Source organism: Boleophthalmus pectinirostris, unplaced genomic scaffold, assembly GCF_026225935.1.
Source record: "Boleophthalmus pectinirostris isolate CB_2022bp ecotype Guang Dong unplaced genomic scaffold, ASM2622593v1 HiC_scaffold_19, whole genome shotgun sequence".
Lineage (NCBI taxonomy): Eukaryota > Metazoa > Chordata > Actinopteri > Gobiiformes > Gobiidae > Boleophthalmus > Boleophthalmus pectinirostris.
In genome coordinates, this window is record NW_026571140.1 from 23,162,515 (window position 1) to 23,178,681 (window position 16,167).

At 37.8% G+C, this 16,167-nt stretch overlaps 2 protein-coding genes across 2 annotated transcripts in view; one reads left to right on the top strand and one right to left on the bottom strand.

The window, feature by feature from the left end:
• The window catches only part of kif26ba (kinesin family member 26Ba), a 75,563-nt gene extending 63,765 nt beyond the window's left edge, over window positions 1-11,798 (bottom strand). Inside the window, 2 exon segments of the mRNA XM_020938965.2 lie at window positions 10,661-11,053; window positions 11,739-11,798. Coding sequence (XP_020794624.2) covers window positions 10,661-11,053; window positions 11,739-11,798 — 453 coding nt within the window.
• Window positions 11,799-12,833: 1,035 nt separating this feature from the next.
• Window positions 12,834-16,032, top strand: si:dkey-127k13.1 (PWWP domain-containing DNA repair factor 3A). Its single transcript, XM_020938936.2, has 14 exons — window positions 12,834-12,982; window positions 13,159-13,214; window positions 13,289-13,506; window positions 13,584-13,812; window positions 13,920-14,057; window positions 14,139-14,206; window positions 14,319-14,395; window positions 14,461-14,521; window positions 14,597-14,672; window positions 14,735-14,785; window positions 14,870-15,111; window positions 15,329-15,556; window positions 15,633-15,721; window positions 15,804-16,032. The coding sequence occupies exons 2-14, from the start codon at window positions 13,208-13,210 to the stop codon at window positions 15,871-15,873; spliced, it is 1,554 nt and encodes a 517-aa protein (XP_020794595.1). The 5' UTR covers window positions 12,834-12,982; window positions 13,159-13,207; the 3' UTR covers window positions 15,874-16,032.
• The last annotated feature ends 135 nt before the right edge of the window (window positions 16,033-16,167 follow it).

Consider the following 16,167-nt stretch of genomic DNA (forward strand, 5'->3'; position numbering starts at 1 on the left):
AATCGATTTGTAATACTGTAATTATTTTATGTTTTATTTGATTTGCATGGCATCCCTGAATTGTTGTAATTATTAGTATTATTTTTTGGTTTAGTTTTATTTTACTCATTTGTTTGAGATGTAAGCTTATGTACAATATTTACATTCAATCCCACAGCATGATTCTTATCTGTACTCTGAGCCTGACTTTATGTGGACCTATTAAAAAGTCCCAGTCATAGAAAGAAATTGTGCAACAGAAATAGTTATAGGAATGTAAAAATCTTAAAATGAACCAGCATTCAATTATAGCACTACTAACGCCTTGGTTGAGGTCTCCTGAGTAGCCTATTCTAGAAACAGGCTGAGAAATGTGTGTTCAGACATTTGTGAATATTATGAACAATATAGCTCCTCTAGTTTTTCTGTACCTTTACACCTTAGCTTTGATCATACTAAATATTTCATAGCCATACCCTTTCTTATCAGTACCGTTACTTCTGTTTTATTTATTTAACCCCTCTCCCAACTCATCTCCCTCTCTTCTCTTTCTACCCTCCAATACTCTCTCCATCCTTCCCTCTCTGAGCAGGTGACAGTGATAAATTGCCTGTTGCGTGTGTAATCCATCTCTGCGTATCCCACACCTGAACACACACTCTGGGATGCCCTCTGGTTCCACCCCTCCTCCCCTCGTTTTCCCTCCAGTCTCCTTCCATCCCAAGGTTAGTGAGGCTCACCGGGGTAAAGATGTGGTGACAACATGTGGTGCATGGGTGAATGTACCCTTGTAGCAGTCAAATATATATTGTCTGCTTTATAGTTAATTGTATTTTGAAAATGGTCATAATGTTATGCCATGGGTTTTTAGTTGCTTACTCGTGTGACTCATCAAACTTTGTTTAATTTATTGTTTTATTGGAATTATACTGACTGATAACAGCAAAAAAGGAAAAGCACTACTTAAACAGAATTGTCACTAGCTTTTGTATGTTTGTAAGTCAAAAATTTATTTATTTCCAGTGAATTGGCTGGTTCCTTCCTGGTATCAGCTGACTCCAAGAAATAGTAAATTATGCCTTTTTTGAAGCCATACCATCAACATTTTCTGTGAATTTCAGATAACTCTTCACTCAATCACCACAGCTGGTGGGCACAGACACTTATCCCCTCTCCTTAAGTGTGTATCCCTAAACATTACATACATAAATATAGAATTAACACCTTTTTGTGTGTGTGTGTCTGTGTGTAGATGTGTGTGTGTGTGTGTGTGTATGCATTGCAATCCCAAAACAAAAAAGGCAACTCGAAAGCAGATAGTGTGTGTCACAAATTTTCATCATGTAGATAATTTTTATCTGCCCTTGTTTCATTCTTAAACCCTCTTTAAGATGTATAGTGCAAAGACAACAAGACAGCAAATTGTGGATTTCATTATTCTACTGTAGCTACAGAGTCCATTATTCTACTGCAGCTCCTGGGTGAGGTTGGTCAAGTTGGCACAAAGAGTGCTTGCTTGAATGAGAATGTTATTTCCGTCTGTTTAATGGCCTACTCCTTTTTCAAATAGACAGTTTATAAGATCTATTCAATAATGCATTGCCTTATCAGATCCCAGGTTGTATGCCTCTAAAAATAAAATAGGAAAAAAATACATGTGTCTGTATTGTTCATATACTTGTACAGTCAATAGTAGATAACCTTAAACAACAACAAGCATTTGAAAGGTTTTAAATTGAGGCCCGCAGGCTCCATCTGCTCAAGGTAATTGGAAAGTTTAACTGCTATGGGCTATTCTCTCTGACTGATTGAAGAACAGAGTGGGAACAAACAACCAATTTCATTCTTCTCTCCTCTCTCTTTCCCCTCCCTGCCTCTCTCCAGCACCTTTGCACTGCACATAAATGCTCTTCCAATCTGTCGCTATATTCGCAGCCCATATAAATTTGACTACTTGCTTCCACACCCTATTAATCCCCCACTTTTATTCTCTCCATCTTGCCATTGCTTCTTTTAACTCACACTTCCCTTGACAAGTTCACACAGACACTCAGGAAAGGCTGTTGAAATACAGGATAAGAACTGTGAGTCAGTGATCCAGTTGTGAAGTCCATAAAGCTCCATACTAGCTTTTAGTCGGCTGTCAAGATTGGGTAAATTATAATCGTGATAATTCAGGTCACAATGTAATAATATAAATACTACAGAATAATAATTGTGACCATTTTAGAAACAAATTAAAATCTATTCATCACGTTGACTTTACATCACAAAGTTTGATTTTATGAAGTTTGTGGTAAAGTCTAGGAATGGTAATATTATTGCCTGGTGAATCCAGAATTAAATCTCTCAGTATTTTTCATACAGATATCAGGATGTCAGTCTTGTCCCTGCACTTTCCGCTGCATCTCAAACCTCACTAAACATAATCGTGCAATGTCATTTGTTTCTTTTCAGTGATGTGAAATGGAGAAGCTCACTGGTCACCTATCATTTACAAACAAAATGTAATTGATCTCAGCTCAGATGAACAAAGTTTCATTTCAGTTCACTCACTGGTTCTGCAGAAATCTGAAATGCTTTTTGACCCCTTGTGGTATTTTTTTCTTTATTTCTTCCAATACGGACAGACCATGCATGTCCATGATTGGCTAATCAACCTTGCCAATCACACACATGTGAAAACGGGGAAATAGACCAGTGACCAGACTCACATCTTCGAGTATTGAGTGTGTGTTCTGGATCCAAGACAAGTAATACTAGACAATGAAATGAAAATTAAAGACTTCATTCGGCCATGGTGTTAATAATCATGAACATTAAATCTGATGTTTATTCTTACAATATTGACACAAAGATTGCATATTATGACATCTCTAGTTTTTAGTTTAATTTGAAAGAAAATAAGATATAATTGATACTCAAGCAGTAATGAGTGAGTTTTACCCTGGAGCTGCTTTGAAAAGAGGAAGCTAAAATGTCAGTCTTGTTCTGGTCTCACCTCCTGCCCTTTACAACACCACAACACAATAGCCCCACAGTCTACAGCTCCAAATGCACGCACAAATCCTTGGCATGACTCAAAATCTTCAACTACATAGCGAGGCCAGGAATGTCTATAAAAACACAAGCAGTCTACAGTCTAGCTCTAAAGGGGAATATAAACGGAGAACGCTACCTTTTGACAAATACACTACACCAAGCAGAAAGGGAACATAATTGCTATCTTTCACAATTGCTCTAAAATTAGCGGCACAGCTCACCCTCCAAACATTAGTTTCTATGGCTATAAATTTGCATACTTTTTCCATAAATCATACACATGTACACACGTTTGAGTAATTGTGCATTATAAGGCTCTTTACATCTCCAAAAATCAAAATGCTCTCTTAAACATGTGTGAATGAAAAAAAACAACAACAAAAACAACAACTCCAGGTTTGTTTTTGATGGAGAAACATTATGATAGATCAAATAATTGAGTAATATGGGCCCTTTAAATATAGCTCCAAGTCATGTTGTATTGAGAAGGGCATCTAACATAAAAAAAATGTGTTAGGGCTGCACAATATTCTCACACAACACCGTAGTTTAGACCGCTGCAAACATGTTCTAGATTCTTGCATTAGTGTAGCAGTTAATATTTCGATATGCTATCAAATGTTGATGCTACTAGATGGGTTTAAAATATGTACTGTGAACTAAACTTGATTAGAAAACAAATAATGCAAATCTACTCAATATCTAATCAAGCAATATTGCTGAAAAATGACAAAAGGGACTAGATTAAGACTTACTTGAACACAGTAGCTCACACATCACAATATATTATAATAACAAAGAGCAATAATATAAATGATAATGATAAATTCAAAATCAAATAAGAAGCAAAAATAGCAAGAAACTGCAAATAAGGCTTAATTATATAAATGTATATGTACAAATAAAATCTAGAAATATAGTAATACAAATATTGGTATATCTCAGCTATATACAAGAGGTTGTAAGAAGAAACAGAATGCAACAAACTGGAGCAGGATTTGTTCATAGGGTGACCTGATGAAAATTTGGTGAGCAAGTCAATAAGTAACATACAAAATGTTGACCAGTTCAGACTTGTGGTGACACATCCTGACACAGCAACAGGCTGTCACATAGCACATCTATCTTCAGTCTCTCACACAGAAAAGCTCTCAACAAGTGAAGGTGTAAGTGATGTGCTAGTTCTTATGTGAATGCTGCTGTCAGACTAATCTCAGATGTGTAGTTAGCAGTCCTAATATAAACTGTGAGCAGGCTGCAGATGGCACCTGGTAAAGTGGAACATTCAGAACTTACTTCATCTCAACTGAAATGACTTTACAAACTTTCAAAAGTTGGATAAAAATGTAAGTAGCAGCTGAAGTGAAACAGTGTGAGAAGTGTCAAATTCAAAGTAAACAGTGTGACAGCCTTGAAACGAGGTGTCAGACAGTGGCGACGTATGGCTCCAATATTATCTCCTGGTGTGATGTAAAGGTGTTTCCATGGCAGCTATAAGCCACAGCTGTTAACTTCAGCTTTATGTGATGGGTTTAAATATACTATATGTGCATGTTTCAATTCATAACATAAGTGTGGTTATTTGGTTAATTATTCCATTTGTGTATGGACTCATCAAGGATATATCCTCTGTTGTTCACACAAGGTTTTAGTGTTGTACTTAAGTGCATACTGCTGTTCATCCAGGTACCTCTCTCGCCTAGTATGAATGTCGTGTCTGAGTTGGAGGGGCCAGTAGTGCAGACTGACAACATCATCTTCGTCAGTTAACCCTTGCATGACCAACTGGTCCCTTCTTTCTGTTCAGATCAAGAAGGGTCTGTAATCGAACCATAGGGGGTGATGGTCCAACCACAGTTTCTGAAACTAGGGAGACAGGATGCAATTCCAGAACAACTCCTCTTGGTAAAAGTTTTGTCTGAGTGTGTGGTTTTGGTTGGCCAGGTAAAGTCCATCCCACGGCAGTTGTAGCAACAATCAATTATATTTGGCAACACCAAATATAATTTAACAGAAAATTCTGTTTTTGGTGACCATCCTCATAGATCATATATATGGTGACCATCCTCATGGATTATATATATCACATTTGTATCAAATCAAAATCCGTTAGAAACTCATTTATAGATAGTATTTCAGTTTGCCAGTCCTAACACAGAGATAGCATACATCACATCACACCATAATAAATAGATGAATAATATATAACAAATTTTCTGCTGAATCTTATTCAAGACACATTGTGCTTTAGATGGGGCAAACTCTAGAGTCTAGACATGGGTGTGTAGAGGCAGTAAGAGACAGTGCTGCCCCATTATTAAGACCATACCAACCGTACCAAGGATATGCTTAGCAAGAAAAATTTGCGACCATCATGGAGCTAAGACTTTATACCAAAGTAGTTCACAAAAGGCCAGCCAATGGAGGAGAAAATGTGTAGCTATCATGAAAGGTGTAGAATCACCCTTTTTTGACTTAGTAAAAAACATGAACTGTTTTGCCACATAGTAAAAAACTAACATGATAAGAGTTACAGTCTAAGCTCTCACACCTCTATATGTGATCTGGGGTGTGAGTAAGATGCCATTAACACATAAAGCCACTGAGATGGCTTGGGATTCTACTTGCATCAGCACCTCTTCCTCCTCCCTCAACAAAATCTATCCATCCGCTCAGTCTGCTGTTATTGATGATGCCACCTCTTTATATGGTAATGTCTTTCACACCTGAAAGGCATAAGAGCACATGATATCTCTCTCCCTCACTCTCCATCTATATACTTTTTTCACCTTGCCTGAACACTAGGCAGCATCACCCTCTCTTCACCTATCACCAACATGCACACAGCGATGAGCTGCCCATTAACTCTGACAGAGTTGTGTATTCACATCACATCTGTCGCCAAGTCGCTGCCTGGGCAACAGAAGCTGCAGCGGTTACCGGGGCCTACTGTAACATTGTGGGATCTGGTTATGATGAGATAGACAACTAACCACCTCAATACAAAAAAATATCCCCCTTGGAGAGTGATAGCCAAGGAGAACACTGGTTTGCGTTTTATTACAGCTCATATGTTGACTAATCAGTCTCGTTTTGAAGTCTAAGACACCATTAGAAGAGAATTAATAACATTTAGCTAATCCAGTAGTGGTGTGAATGAGCCCAGTCTACAATGAAAATTTTACTCATTAAAATACATTTTGGTCATAAGAAATTATACTTTTTTTCCAAAGACATTCCCCAAACTAATTTAATCTATGTCATTTTTATCTAAGTCTTTTGAATTCTGTTCAATGTTGTGGATTTCTTTTTCTTTCCTTATCTTTACTACAACACTTTGGTTACAGGTGTATTTTATCTGTTTGTCATTTTTGCAATTCAGAGACAGAAATCTTACTCTTTGCATTACATGTTAGGGGCATTCGCATTGGTATTCCAAACTACATTCATGCACACGTCCTTTTTAGGGTTTCTTAGTCTGCATACGCACTATGTATACTCTAAGTATTATAAACATGTGCCTGTTTGATCTGAATATACAGTCCCTGACAAAAGTCTTGTCGCTTATCCATTTTGTAGAAACAAAAGCTTATAACCTGACTTTAAATTAATCGATTGGTTTTAGAAATGTCTCATATGATAGCTAAAACCCTCCCAAATTATGCTCAATATACTAAAATAAATTTGCTTCACTGAAGAAAGATTGATCATTTAATGAACGCAGAAAGGTCAGATTTTGGCAAGACAAAAGTCTTGTCGCCTTGTCATATGATGCACCCAATCCTAGATTACAGCCTCACCTGTGATCAGTTACTGATCAATCAATTAGTGGGTGTGTATAAAAAGAACCCCAGCACACCAGACCTTCAACTTGACCTCTGACAACATGCCTAAGATCCACCCTGAGACCAAAGCGTTAATTATCAAGAGGCTGAAGACCAGATCCACTGCTGAGGTGGCTGACACCTTCAATGTGTCTCAGCATCAAGTACAAAGAATAAGAAAAAGATCTGAAATGACTGGAGATGTTTTTGACAAGCCCAGGTCCAGCAGACCCCGCAAGACAACTGCTCGGGAGGACTGTTTGTTGATTCCAAGGCCAGCCCCTTTTCCAGTGCAGCAGAGCTGCACCAGGCCTGTTCACCTCAAGTCCCTGTGTCAACCAGAACAGTTTGTAGAATTTTGTCTCGAAATGGCCTCCATGGTCGAATCAGTGCACAGAAACCTGCACTAAACAAAAGGCAATTAAAAAACTGTGTGGCATTTGCCAAGGCCCACAGCCTGCTAAAAGGATGGACACTGGAAAAGTGGCAGAAGGTGGATTTCTCAGATGAATCCTCGGTTGAAATACATCACAGCTGCCGCAAATATTGCAGGAGACCTACTGGAGCCCGCATGGATCCAAGATTCACCCAGAAAACAGTTAAGTTTGATGGCGGAAAAATCCTGGTCTGGGGTTCCATCCAGTATGGGACTGTGTGAGACATTTGCAGGGTGGAAGGCAATATCAATAACCTAAAATATCAAGAAGTATTAGCTCCTCTTACATTCCCAACCATAAAAGGGGTCAAATTTTGCAGCAGGTTGGTGCTCCATCGCATACTTCTATCTCTACATCAAAGTTTCTCAAGGCGAAGAAGATCAAGGTGCTCCAGGACTGGCCAGCCCAGTCACCAGACATGAACATCATTGAGCATGTCTGGGGTAGAATGAAAGAGGAAGCATGGAAGGCAAAACCAAAGAATCTTGATGAACTCTGGGAGGCATGTAAGACGCTTTCTTTGCTATTCCTGATGACTTCATCAACAAATTGTATGAATCATTGTCGATCCGCATGGATGCAGTCCTTCAAGCTCATGGAAGTCATACAAGATATTAAATATGGATCTCACAGTACCACTACTTAATTCACTGACGTTATGCAACATATTTTTGTATTTGAAGTAAAAAAAAAATTCAATTTTCTGTAGGCGACAAGACTTTTGTCTTGTCAAAATCTGACCTTTCTGTGTTCATTAAATGATCAATCTTTCTTCAGTGAAGCAAATTTATTTTAGTATATTGAGCATAATTTGGGAGGGTTTTAGCTTTCATATGAGACATTTCTAAAACCAACTGATTGATTTAAAGTCAGGTTATAAGCTTTTGTTTCTACAAAATGGATAAGTGACAAGACTTTTGTCAGGGACTGTATCTTATTTAAAAGTGTCTTTTTATTAATTAATTAGATACCATATAAAATAACTTTTAACAACAGATAACAAACTCTTAAAGTTATTTTTGGAGCAAAATCCTTTTTTTGTCCCCATATCAGTATTACACGGTCACACACTGACCCACTTTTCTGAGCTTAACTGGACAAATCAAAAACAGATCTTGCTCCATTTATTCATGTTTAGTGAAGTAACATCTGCACAAACAGACTCACGCCACTCTCTATAGACGGATGCAGTGTGGCCAGTGCTCAAGACTAGGCTCCCTAAGAGTTGAATCTGTCTGCTGTCTATGTGATTAGACATCAACACATTGTGCCCACATTTGCAGAGACAAGATCCAGTCCCAAAATATTCATAGGAGATAAATGACCTTCATGTTCTGAATTAGGCATAATTCAACAAGTTCACAGTGCAATGATATGGTTCAATTTTGATAACAGCCAGGAGTTAACTTTATCAATTATGCATATTGTGTGTAGAAACATCAATGCAACATCAAAGTGGCCACAGTGATGCTAGTGAAGGTCAACATTATCATATAATTAGCATTAGGTAAACAACAGTCATCTGAAAAGAGATGGCTGAGTGTCGCCACAGGTCAGAAATGTCATATATTGTATTACTAATAACCCACTGATTCAATGTTTCCTTATTTGTATTCTGTAAAAAGATGGTTAGGTTTTGTTCATGCTGTTAGGAGGTGACTTTTATAGCTCAGTCCACAAGAAGAAGATCTTTATGTGGACAGCAAACCAAGAAGTACTGCATCATACAATGATACTGAGCTGCACCTCTGTTGAAAAGGGCTTCTAGATTAAGATAGGGCATTTGCTTTCCCAGACACAAACCACAAACATGGGGCAGAGTAAAGGCTCAACAAGTTGATAAAATAGAACATGACCAATGGGCTCTGTGTAACTACAGAAGAGGCACTTTAATTGCCTTGACATAACCTCACCAGAAACATTTTAATTAGCGTGTGCTCAATGACAATCCTCATTAGCTTTCAACCGCTTTTACACTTTTCAAATGTCACATCCATTTGTTAAATCCATTATCTACACTTATATCTTCATCTTCATACATTTTAAGTTGCCACTGTAAGTTTCACTGAGATATTTCATGTTAAGTTTTTTCCAAATATGTACCACCAATTGTCTTCTACTAGTCGAGTGTGTGACCAGTCTGTGATCATTTACAAAACTATCCATGGCCAGTCATGTTCTCCACTCATCAAAACCACCACAAGTCGACTCACTCGAGGGGCAGCCCATGGAGACTACAGAGTTGCCCTGAGGAAAAGTGCATTCTGTCAGAATACTTTTTCTATCACTTTTTTTTTCTCTACTTTTTCTTAGCCTCTCAGGAGTGGAACTCCTCTTCCTGGCATCAGAGGCCTAACTTCATACAGTCTGTTCAAAAAACATGTTAGAACTAGCTAAAAACACATCAGTGTCCTTCCTTATCTGAGCGTGCTTTTCCTGTCCCTGCTGTCCTGTGTCCTCGATTGTATGTTTTATTTCTCTCTCTGTACATAGTTGTTAATGTCTGTTTGTATTCTCACTGCTTATAACTGTTTCGTATAATTACACTGTTTTGTATCACTCTTATTGCTGTGTTTTAGGGTGACCATATTTATGATCTGTTCAGAGACTGTTAATAAAGAATAGCCCTTGGCTAATTTTGGTACATTTACAGAAATGTTGATTAATGTACACTGTTCCTGCTAAATAAACTAACTAACTAACTAAAATAAATAAATAAATAAATAAATAAACAAACAAATACAGGCTTTGGGCTAACACAAAGCTGTCGACTGTGTAAGGTGTAAGTTTATTGCCCCGAAGGAAAATTTGTCCTCTGCATTTGACCCATCCTTCAATGGCATCTCATCAGGAGCTGTGGAATCTTCTTCCTGTGAAGTGTGAGTGGAAGCCACTCAGCCACTGTACTGCCACAAATAGTGTCAGATGATATCAAATGTTATTTTTATATCTGTAAAAGAAGTGGACTTCTATCCTTATCATAATCTCCAATGATCCAATATGTATGTTGTATGGACCACTATATGAATTAAGATATCTGTATAAAACTGAAAACGCAATCACAATAACAATAACAGCATATAATTTATACATGCAATAGCAGCCATCCATTAAAAATATTTTAGTGACTAACAATAGACCCAAAGGCTCGTTTCAACTAAACAATTTATTGGCTGTATATGATTTATGACAACAATAACTGTGATTACACACTATTACAATGAACAAGTGACTGATGAGATGGTAGTCTTTCAGAAGCAACCAAGTTAATGTATGTCAAATACTCAAATGCAGCAGTTAATTGAGACTCATGCAATTTGTGCACCACAAGCAATGTTTGAGTAAAATAAAAGGGTGTTAATGGGTATAGTGGATTACCTTGCTGGAGTATGGCCCAGGGATGAGCAATTTCAGTGCTTGTCTCTTGAGTTCCGTCAGCCTGACGTTGCAGTTTTCACACCAAATGACTCTCTCACTGCCAGGGGAGCTCCCACTACCTGAAGCCGGAGATCCAGTTCCAAATCCAGGGGATCCTCCGAGGGAACCTGGAGATCCTGTTCCGATTCCTGGAGAGATGGTCCCTGGTGATCCAGAGAATGATCCGGGAGAGGAGATCCCAGAGCCAGGGGACGGGGTGCCTGTGGAGCTTGGCATTGAACCAGCACCCTCTGGGGCAGGGCGCGTGCTAGAGCGAGTACCGTCATCATAGACTTTACGGTACCAAGTTTCTGGTAAATAAGAGGAGGATTTGGTAGGGGATGTGTCGGGTACCTAAAAAGTAAGTAAAATAAGGCACTTGAAAATCATATTGTCTTATATTCTACTATATTTCTACTAGGCTATATTGGCTGCATGTCTATTTTGTAATTAGAAGTAGGATCTATCACAGCAACTATGGCCCTGGGACAAAGAGGGAAATTTAAACACTATTTGAGTGTCATCTATACCTCCTTCTTTTTGTTCATTTTTTTCCTCAAAGGGTAGGCTATTAAATTAAGTTATCTATTTCTACAGATAGCCTACAACACAACTGGTTAACTGGCCCCAGCTCAAAATGATAGCTGTACTGACAAAACATTTTGCAGTAACTTCAAAAGCTATATACAAATAGTACTACAAAAAGCACACTGTATAACGGTATCAATAGTTTGACGATGATTATTCCAGTTAATAGCCAAGTTATAATAAGAACCAAATAGCTTAGCTCAATCATCTCAGCAGGTGAACAGAAACAATAGTGAGTTATAAATGAAGACTAATTGGACTGAGATGTACGTGGTGACAGGTGGTTTTGTTGCACCTAAAATAGCCTCGGTCTTTTAAGCTTAAGATGTGAGACAGACTGCATAGTAGTATAGACTGGTTGTGGCACTTAAGTTGCCTAAAAGTAGTCATAACAATCATCATGGAATAAAATGTTATGTAAAAAAGCAACAGAAGTCCAATCAAAACCTACCGCATATTTTCTGCTCCTGCTGTTTCCAGACCTCTCCTTCGTTCCCGATAGTGAAGTCATGTTGAAGGCGATGAGTAGAGAAGGGTATGGGCAGGATATCTCCGAAAAAGAGCCAATATCCTAAACTGCTTGCCCCTGCAGGTTGCTCTTCTCAGTCTGGTGGTAAGCTTCCAAGCGCATGTGGATGACAGGGAAAATCCCAGTTCCTTAGAAGAAATGCAAAATTGTGATTTGCAGTCGAGTCTCTCATGAAGACCAGTCTGTTGGTGCGAGGACCGCTCCTTGTCAGCAGCGTGTTGTGTGCGCAATGAGGCTCTGTGCCTGAGTGCAGTAGATCTGCCTCTTCTCGCAGCTTTAAGGCTAAACAGGTAAAACAAAATCCACAATTTTCGTCCACCAAAAAGATTTTAACAGGTTATACCACGATTGAAATAAATAATTTTATCTGTCTTGTTCTCATAAGATGTAGCCAACAGTGGAGATTTTCCATTTTCCAATGGACTTGTAGATCCATGCGCTCTCCCAACTGTGCGCTGCAGAAACCGGCGAAGGGCAAGCACATCTGTATGGAGGCGGAACCAGCTCTCAGTCCACACCACTGACTGCATCGCCAACCACAGGTCACCACAGCATCGACAGCCGCACGTTGCTGTTTTGATGCGTTAAACAACACAACCCACTTAAGTTCTGTAGTTTATAGGAAATGATTAAACCGACAGTATTACCCACCTAACTTTACTTTTCTATGTTTTAACGCACTCCGCAGATCTACGTGTAGACTACAATCACATTTTACTTGGAATAAAAAAAGTCATTAGGCTACATTCATTTAAGGCTCGCTCCAAACGAAGAGAAGATTAGTCAATGTGGCTACAACGCCATTCTCTTAAATCTAGGTAAACTGTAGGCTAGTTCTGATTATTTAGACTCCTTTTTGTACGAATGAGCTAGGGTGTTTTCATGCAGATGAGTAGAAGCACGAGAGTAGACACACAGCGTCCTCTGCTGGATTTAAGGGGCGGTGATGCGTTACCTCCGTGAGTCAAAGAGGGCGCCATTGCTTCTTTCCACTTTCCCCCTCAAGTTTATGAGGAAGAAAACCCGGAAGTAAAAGAAAACATAAAATGAAACTATGTAGAGTGTTTCGAGATTATTTTTACTACCTTTGAATGCTTTTGAATGTTTTTGTGTATTTGTTCATCTGTACAAGATTGGAAGAAAGAAAGCATCTATACCAATTGGAGGTGCAGAGCCATCTATTGCGCGTTTTTTGTATCCTTGTTTTTTGTTGTTTATTTTGCACGTTTCGATTTTAAACCTACAAGCATTGTATTTATAGGATGATCTGTTGGGTTAAACGTTAGTGTGTTACTTGGCAACATTTTGCTTACTTTAAATGCCTTTTTTTTTTTTAAATAAGGCTCTAAAGCATTTCATTTGGCCAGGCCAACGCACAAGCTTTCCTAACAATGACAGGTAAATTCACTTTATATTATTATCTGCTGCTTGTTAAGATACATAATAACAGTTTATTTTCCGCCTGCACAAAGACATCCCAGGTATGTCTTCTGTGTCACTTTTAACTCCAGAGTCTCCTGGCAATTTGGCATTATCTGGCACTGTCCTTAAACCACTCGAGTGTACTCCGCGGAGATCCATCAGAAAGTTTAATCAGAACCAAGAACAATGTATGACCTCTACACCAGTTGGAAATTCACTTAAAGACCTGTCTGAACTCTCTTCACCCTCTCCTGAAAAGATTAAAAAGGTAGATCACTGTTAGTTTACTTTGCTTTATTTATGTATTTTTATATCTTAATAATCTTTTTCTGTAATCCCTTACAGATATCAGACACAGAATCCCCAGTTGACAGAGTCAAAAGATGCAACTGGAGGAGGGGCCAAAAACCAAGACAACTGAGGACAATCAAACAGAGAGCATGTGTTAAAAACAAAAATTCTCATGCCAAACCAAAAAGTGGCAGAAAAACAAATTCAAAGGAACATTTTACTGAGCAAACTCGACACTCAAGGCCAAGGTTAAATTTGGACAGTTCAAGTTCTGTCGAGCAAGGTAAATCATATTTTTGTTCTTTTGCGAAGAGTAGTGAGCAGGTGCTATATGGACTGCTTTAATGTGCATTAATTGAGTTTGCATGTTTTTTGAATTTTACCAAATAGATGAGTTACCATCATCAGACCTGTCAATAGAACTAAGTGTACATGAGGAACCACAGCCACATTTGTCCTTCCAGGAGGATGAGGGGAGTCAGGAAGATGAAGAGGATGAGTTTCCAAGTTTCTTAATGGTAGACACAAGTAAGTTTCATCACAATTTCACTACACGCTCATTGTGTACTGTAAAAACAGTATAGACATGTATTCTTAATTGACCTACAGAATCATCGATAATAGCTGGAGGATTTGTGTGGTATAAATTCAGAAATTACCCTTTCTGGCCTGCAATGGTGAGGATAACAATGTTCATTAAAGTTATCAAAGTGATGTGAAGATCAAAGTTAAGTTAGTGAAGATTATTTGATTATTATTTTTTAATGGTGGGTAAAAATGCTGTTATAGGTAAAACGTGTGAATCACAAAATGAAAAGAGCGAGCATTTTGATTGTTGAGGAGAAATTTATTCAACAAAAGAGGGGGTAAGAAATATGTAAATGTTTAGGTTTTTCTGTTTTGTTCCTGACTTTCAAAAATGTATCTGCAGATTTTTGGTTTCTCTGAAAACTCTCAAACCATATGAATGTGAAGAATTCAAAGAACTTATTGTAAGTCTCTTTAATTTTTACTGTATTGCCAGACATAGCACACTGCATTTAACTTATGTTTTCCATTTGTTGCAGTGCAAAGCCAAAGAAAAGTATAATGTAGCCATTCAGTGGTCGATTGATCTCATAGAAGATTACATTATGCGTAAAGGTAAGGTTTTTTAATCATTATTTTTTTGCTGGTTTTGTATTAAATTTGTGTTTGTTATTTAGGAATTGGATCGTTCTCAGGCTCGTTTATTGAGTACTACGCTCACAATATAAGTATGTTATTTGTACACATAGCAAATCACATTTTATCAGCAGCCAAAGCTCAACCTTTTAACTTCTAAAATTTAATAAATGCAGGTTATCCAGTGAGAAGAAAATACCAGTCCATTTCAGAGAGACTGACTTTTGCAAATGATATTGTGGTGGACGAGACATTTTCAGGTGATGATCTGGACGATAGTTTTAATGAGCCACAGGAGGAAGATGTGAAGCATGCAAAGAGGCTGCTGCCAGACCGGACACACGCTGCCCATACGCGAGCAAATGAGAAACTTGTTTATTTCATCGTAAAGCAGCACATGGTGGACCAGCACCTCATGGTATTCTTCTTCTTCTTCTTATCATTATTATTATTATTATTATTATTATTATTATTATTGATGCATATAAACATGTTTACAAAGCAGAACATTTAATTGAAAACAAAAGAATGTGTGCTATGTTACACTTTAAACACTTGGGAAGTCCAAATACAAATTATACCTTTGTGCAGTTAACACGTTTTCATAGTAATGGGTCTCCTTTAACTTTTTATAGGCGGTAATGTGCGGGCAGCGGCAGTCCAAGTGGCTTTGCTTGTTCTTGAGTGCAAGGAGAAGAAAAAGAGGGATAGTGAATATTTATCTGGAAGACGATGAACAGCTGGATCGGGTGTACTGGCATTTAAGCAAGCTTTACACGACTGCTGCAGAGACCGACTCTTGCCTTGAGAGTATTAAAAGAGTAGATCATGTTCCCTTTGTCCTGGATGTCCTTTTACCAGAGGTAAGTTGTAATGGGAATTTTAATTATTTTACCATTTTAAGTTTTGCTGTATATTTATTGTTATGTCTATCTATAGGCTCTAATTCATGCCATAGCTGGAGTAGACCACATCTCAATAAAAAAAGCAGAAGAAAAATATCTTAAAGGGCGATGTGTAAGCAACAGGTAAGATAGAGATGGATAAAGATAACCATTTGTATGTCAAATCGTGTCAGATAAATAAAAATTTGTTTATGTCTTATATTAGGGAAAGGCAAGAATTTGACTTGATGATTGAACAACAGATGAAGACAAAATCCGCTGCTACACTACTTTGAGTGTTTTTATACATAAAAAAGTAAACAATAATTTAACCAGAAATGTGCTTTTTTATCATTAAAATCAAACATGAGATCATGAGATTATTAAACATGATGTTGAGACAAAATGCCACAAATCATTGGTATTGTATACAAAAATAAATACTTCATACCACAGACGTTCTTTTTGCACTTTGTATTGACGCTGAAAGTAAAACATGTATTAACTTGCTGCAAAATGACATTTTTATTTTTTGGATCTATTTTATACATTCTTTTGTATTTCAATAAATCCCTCCCAAAAATGCTAAA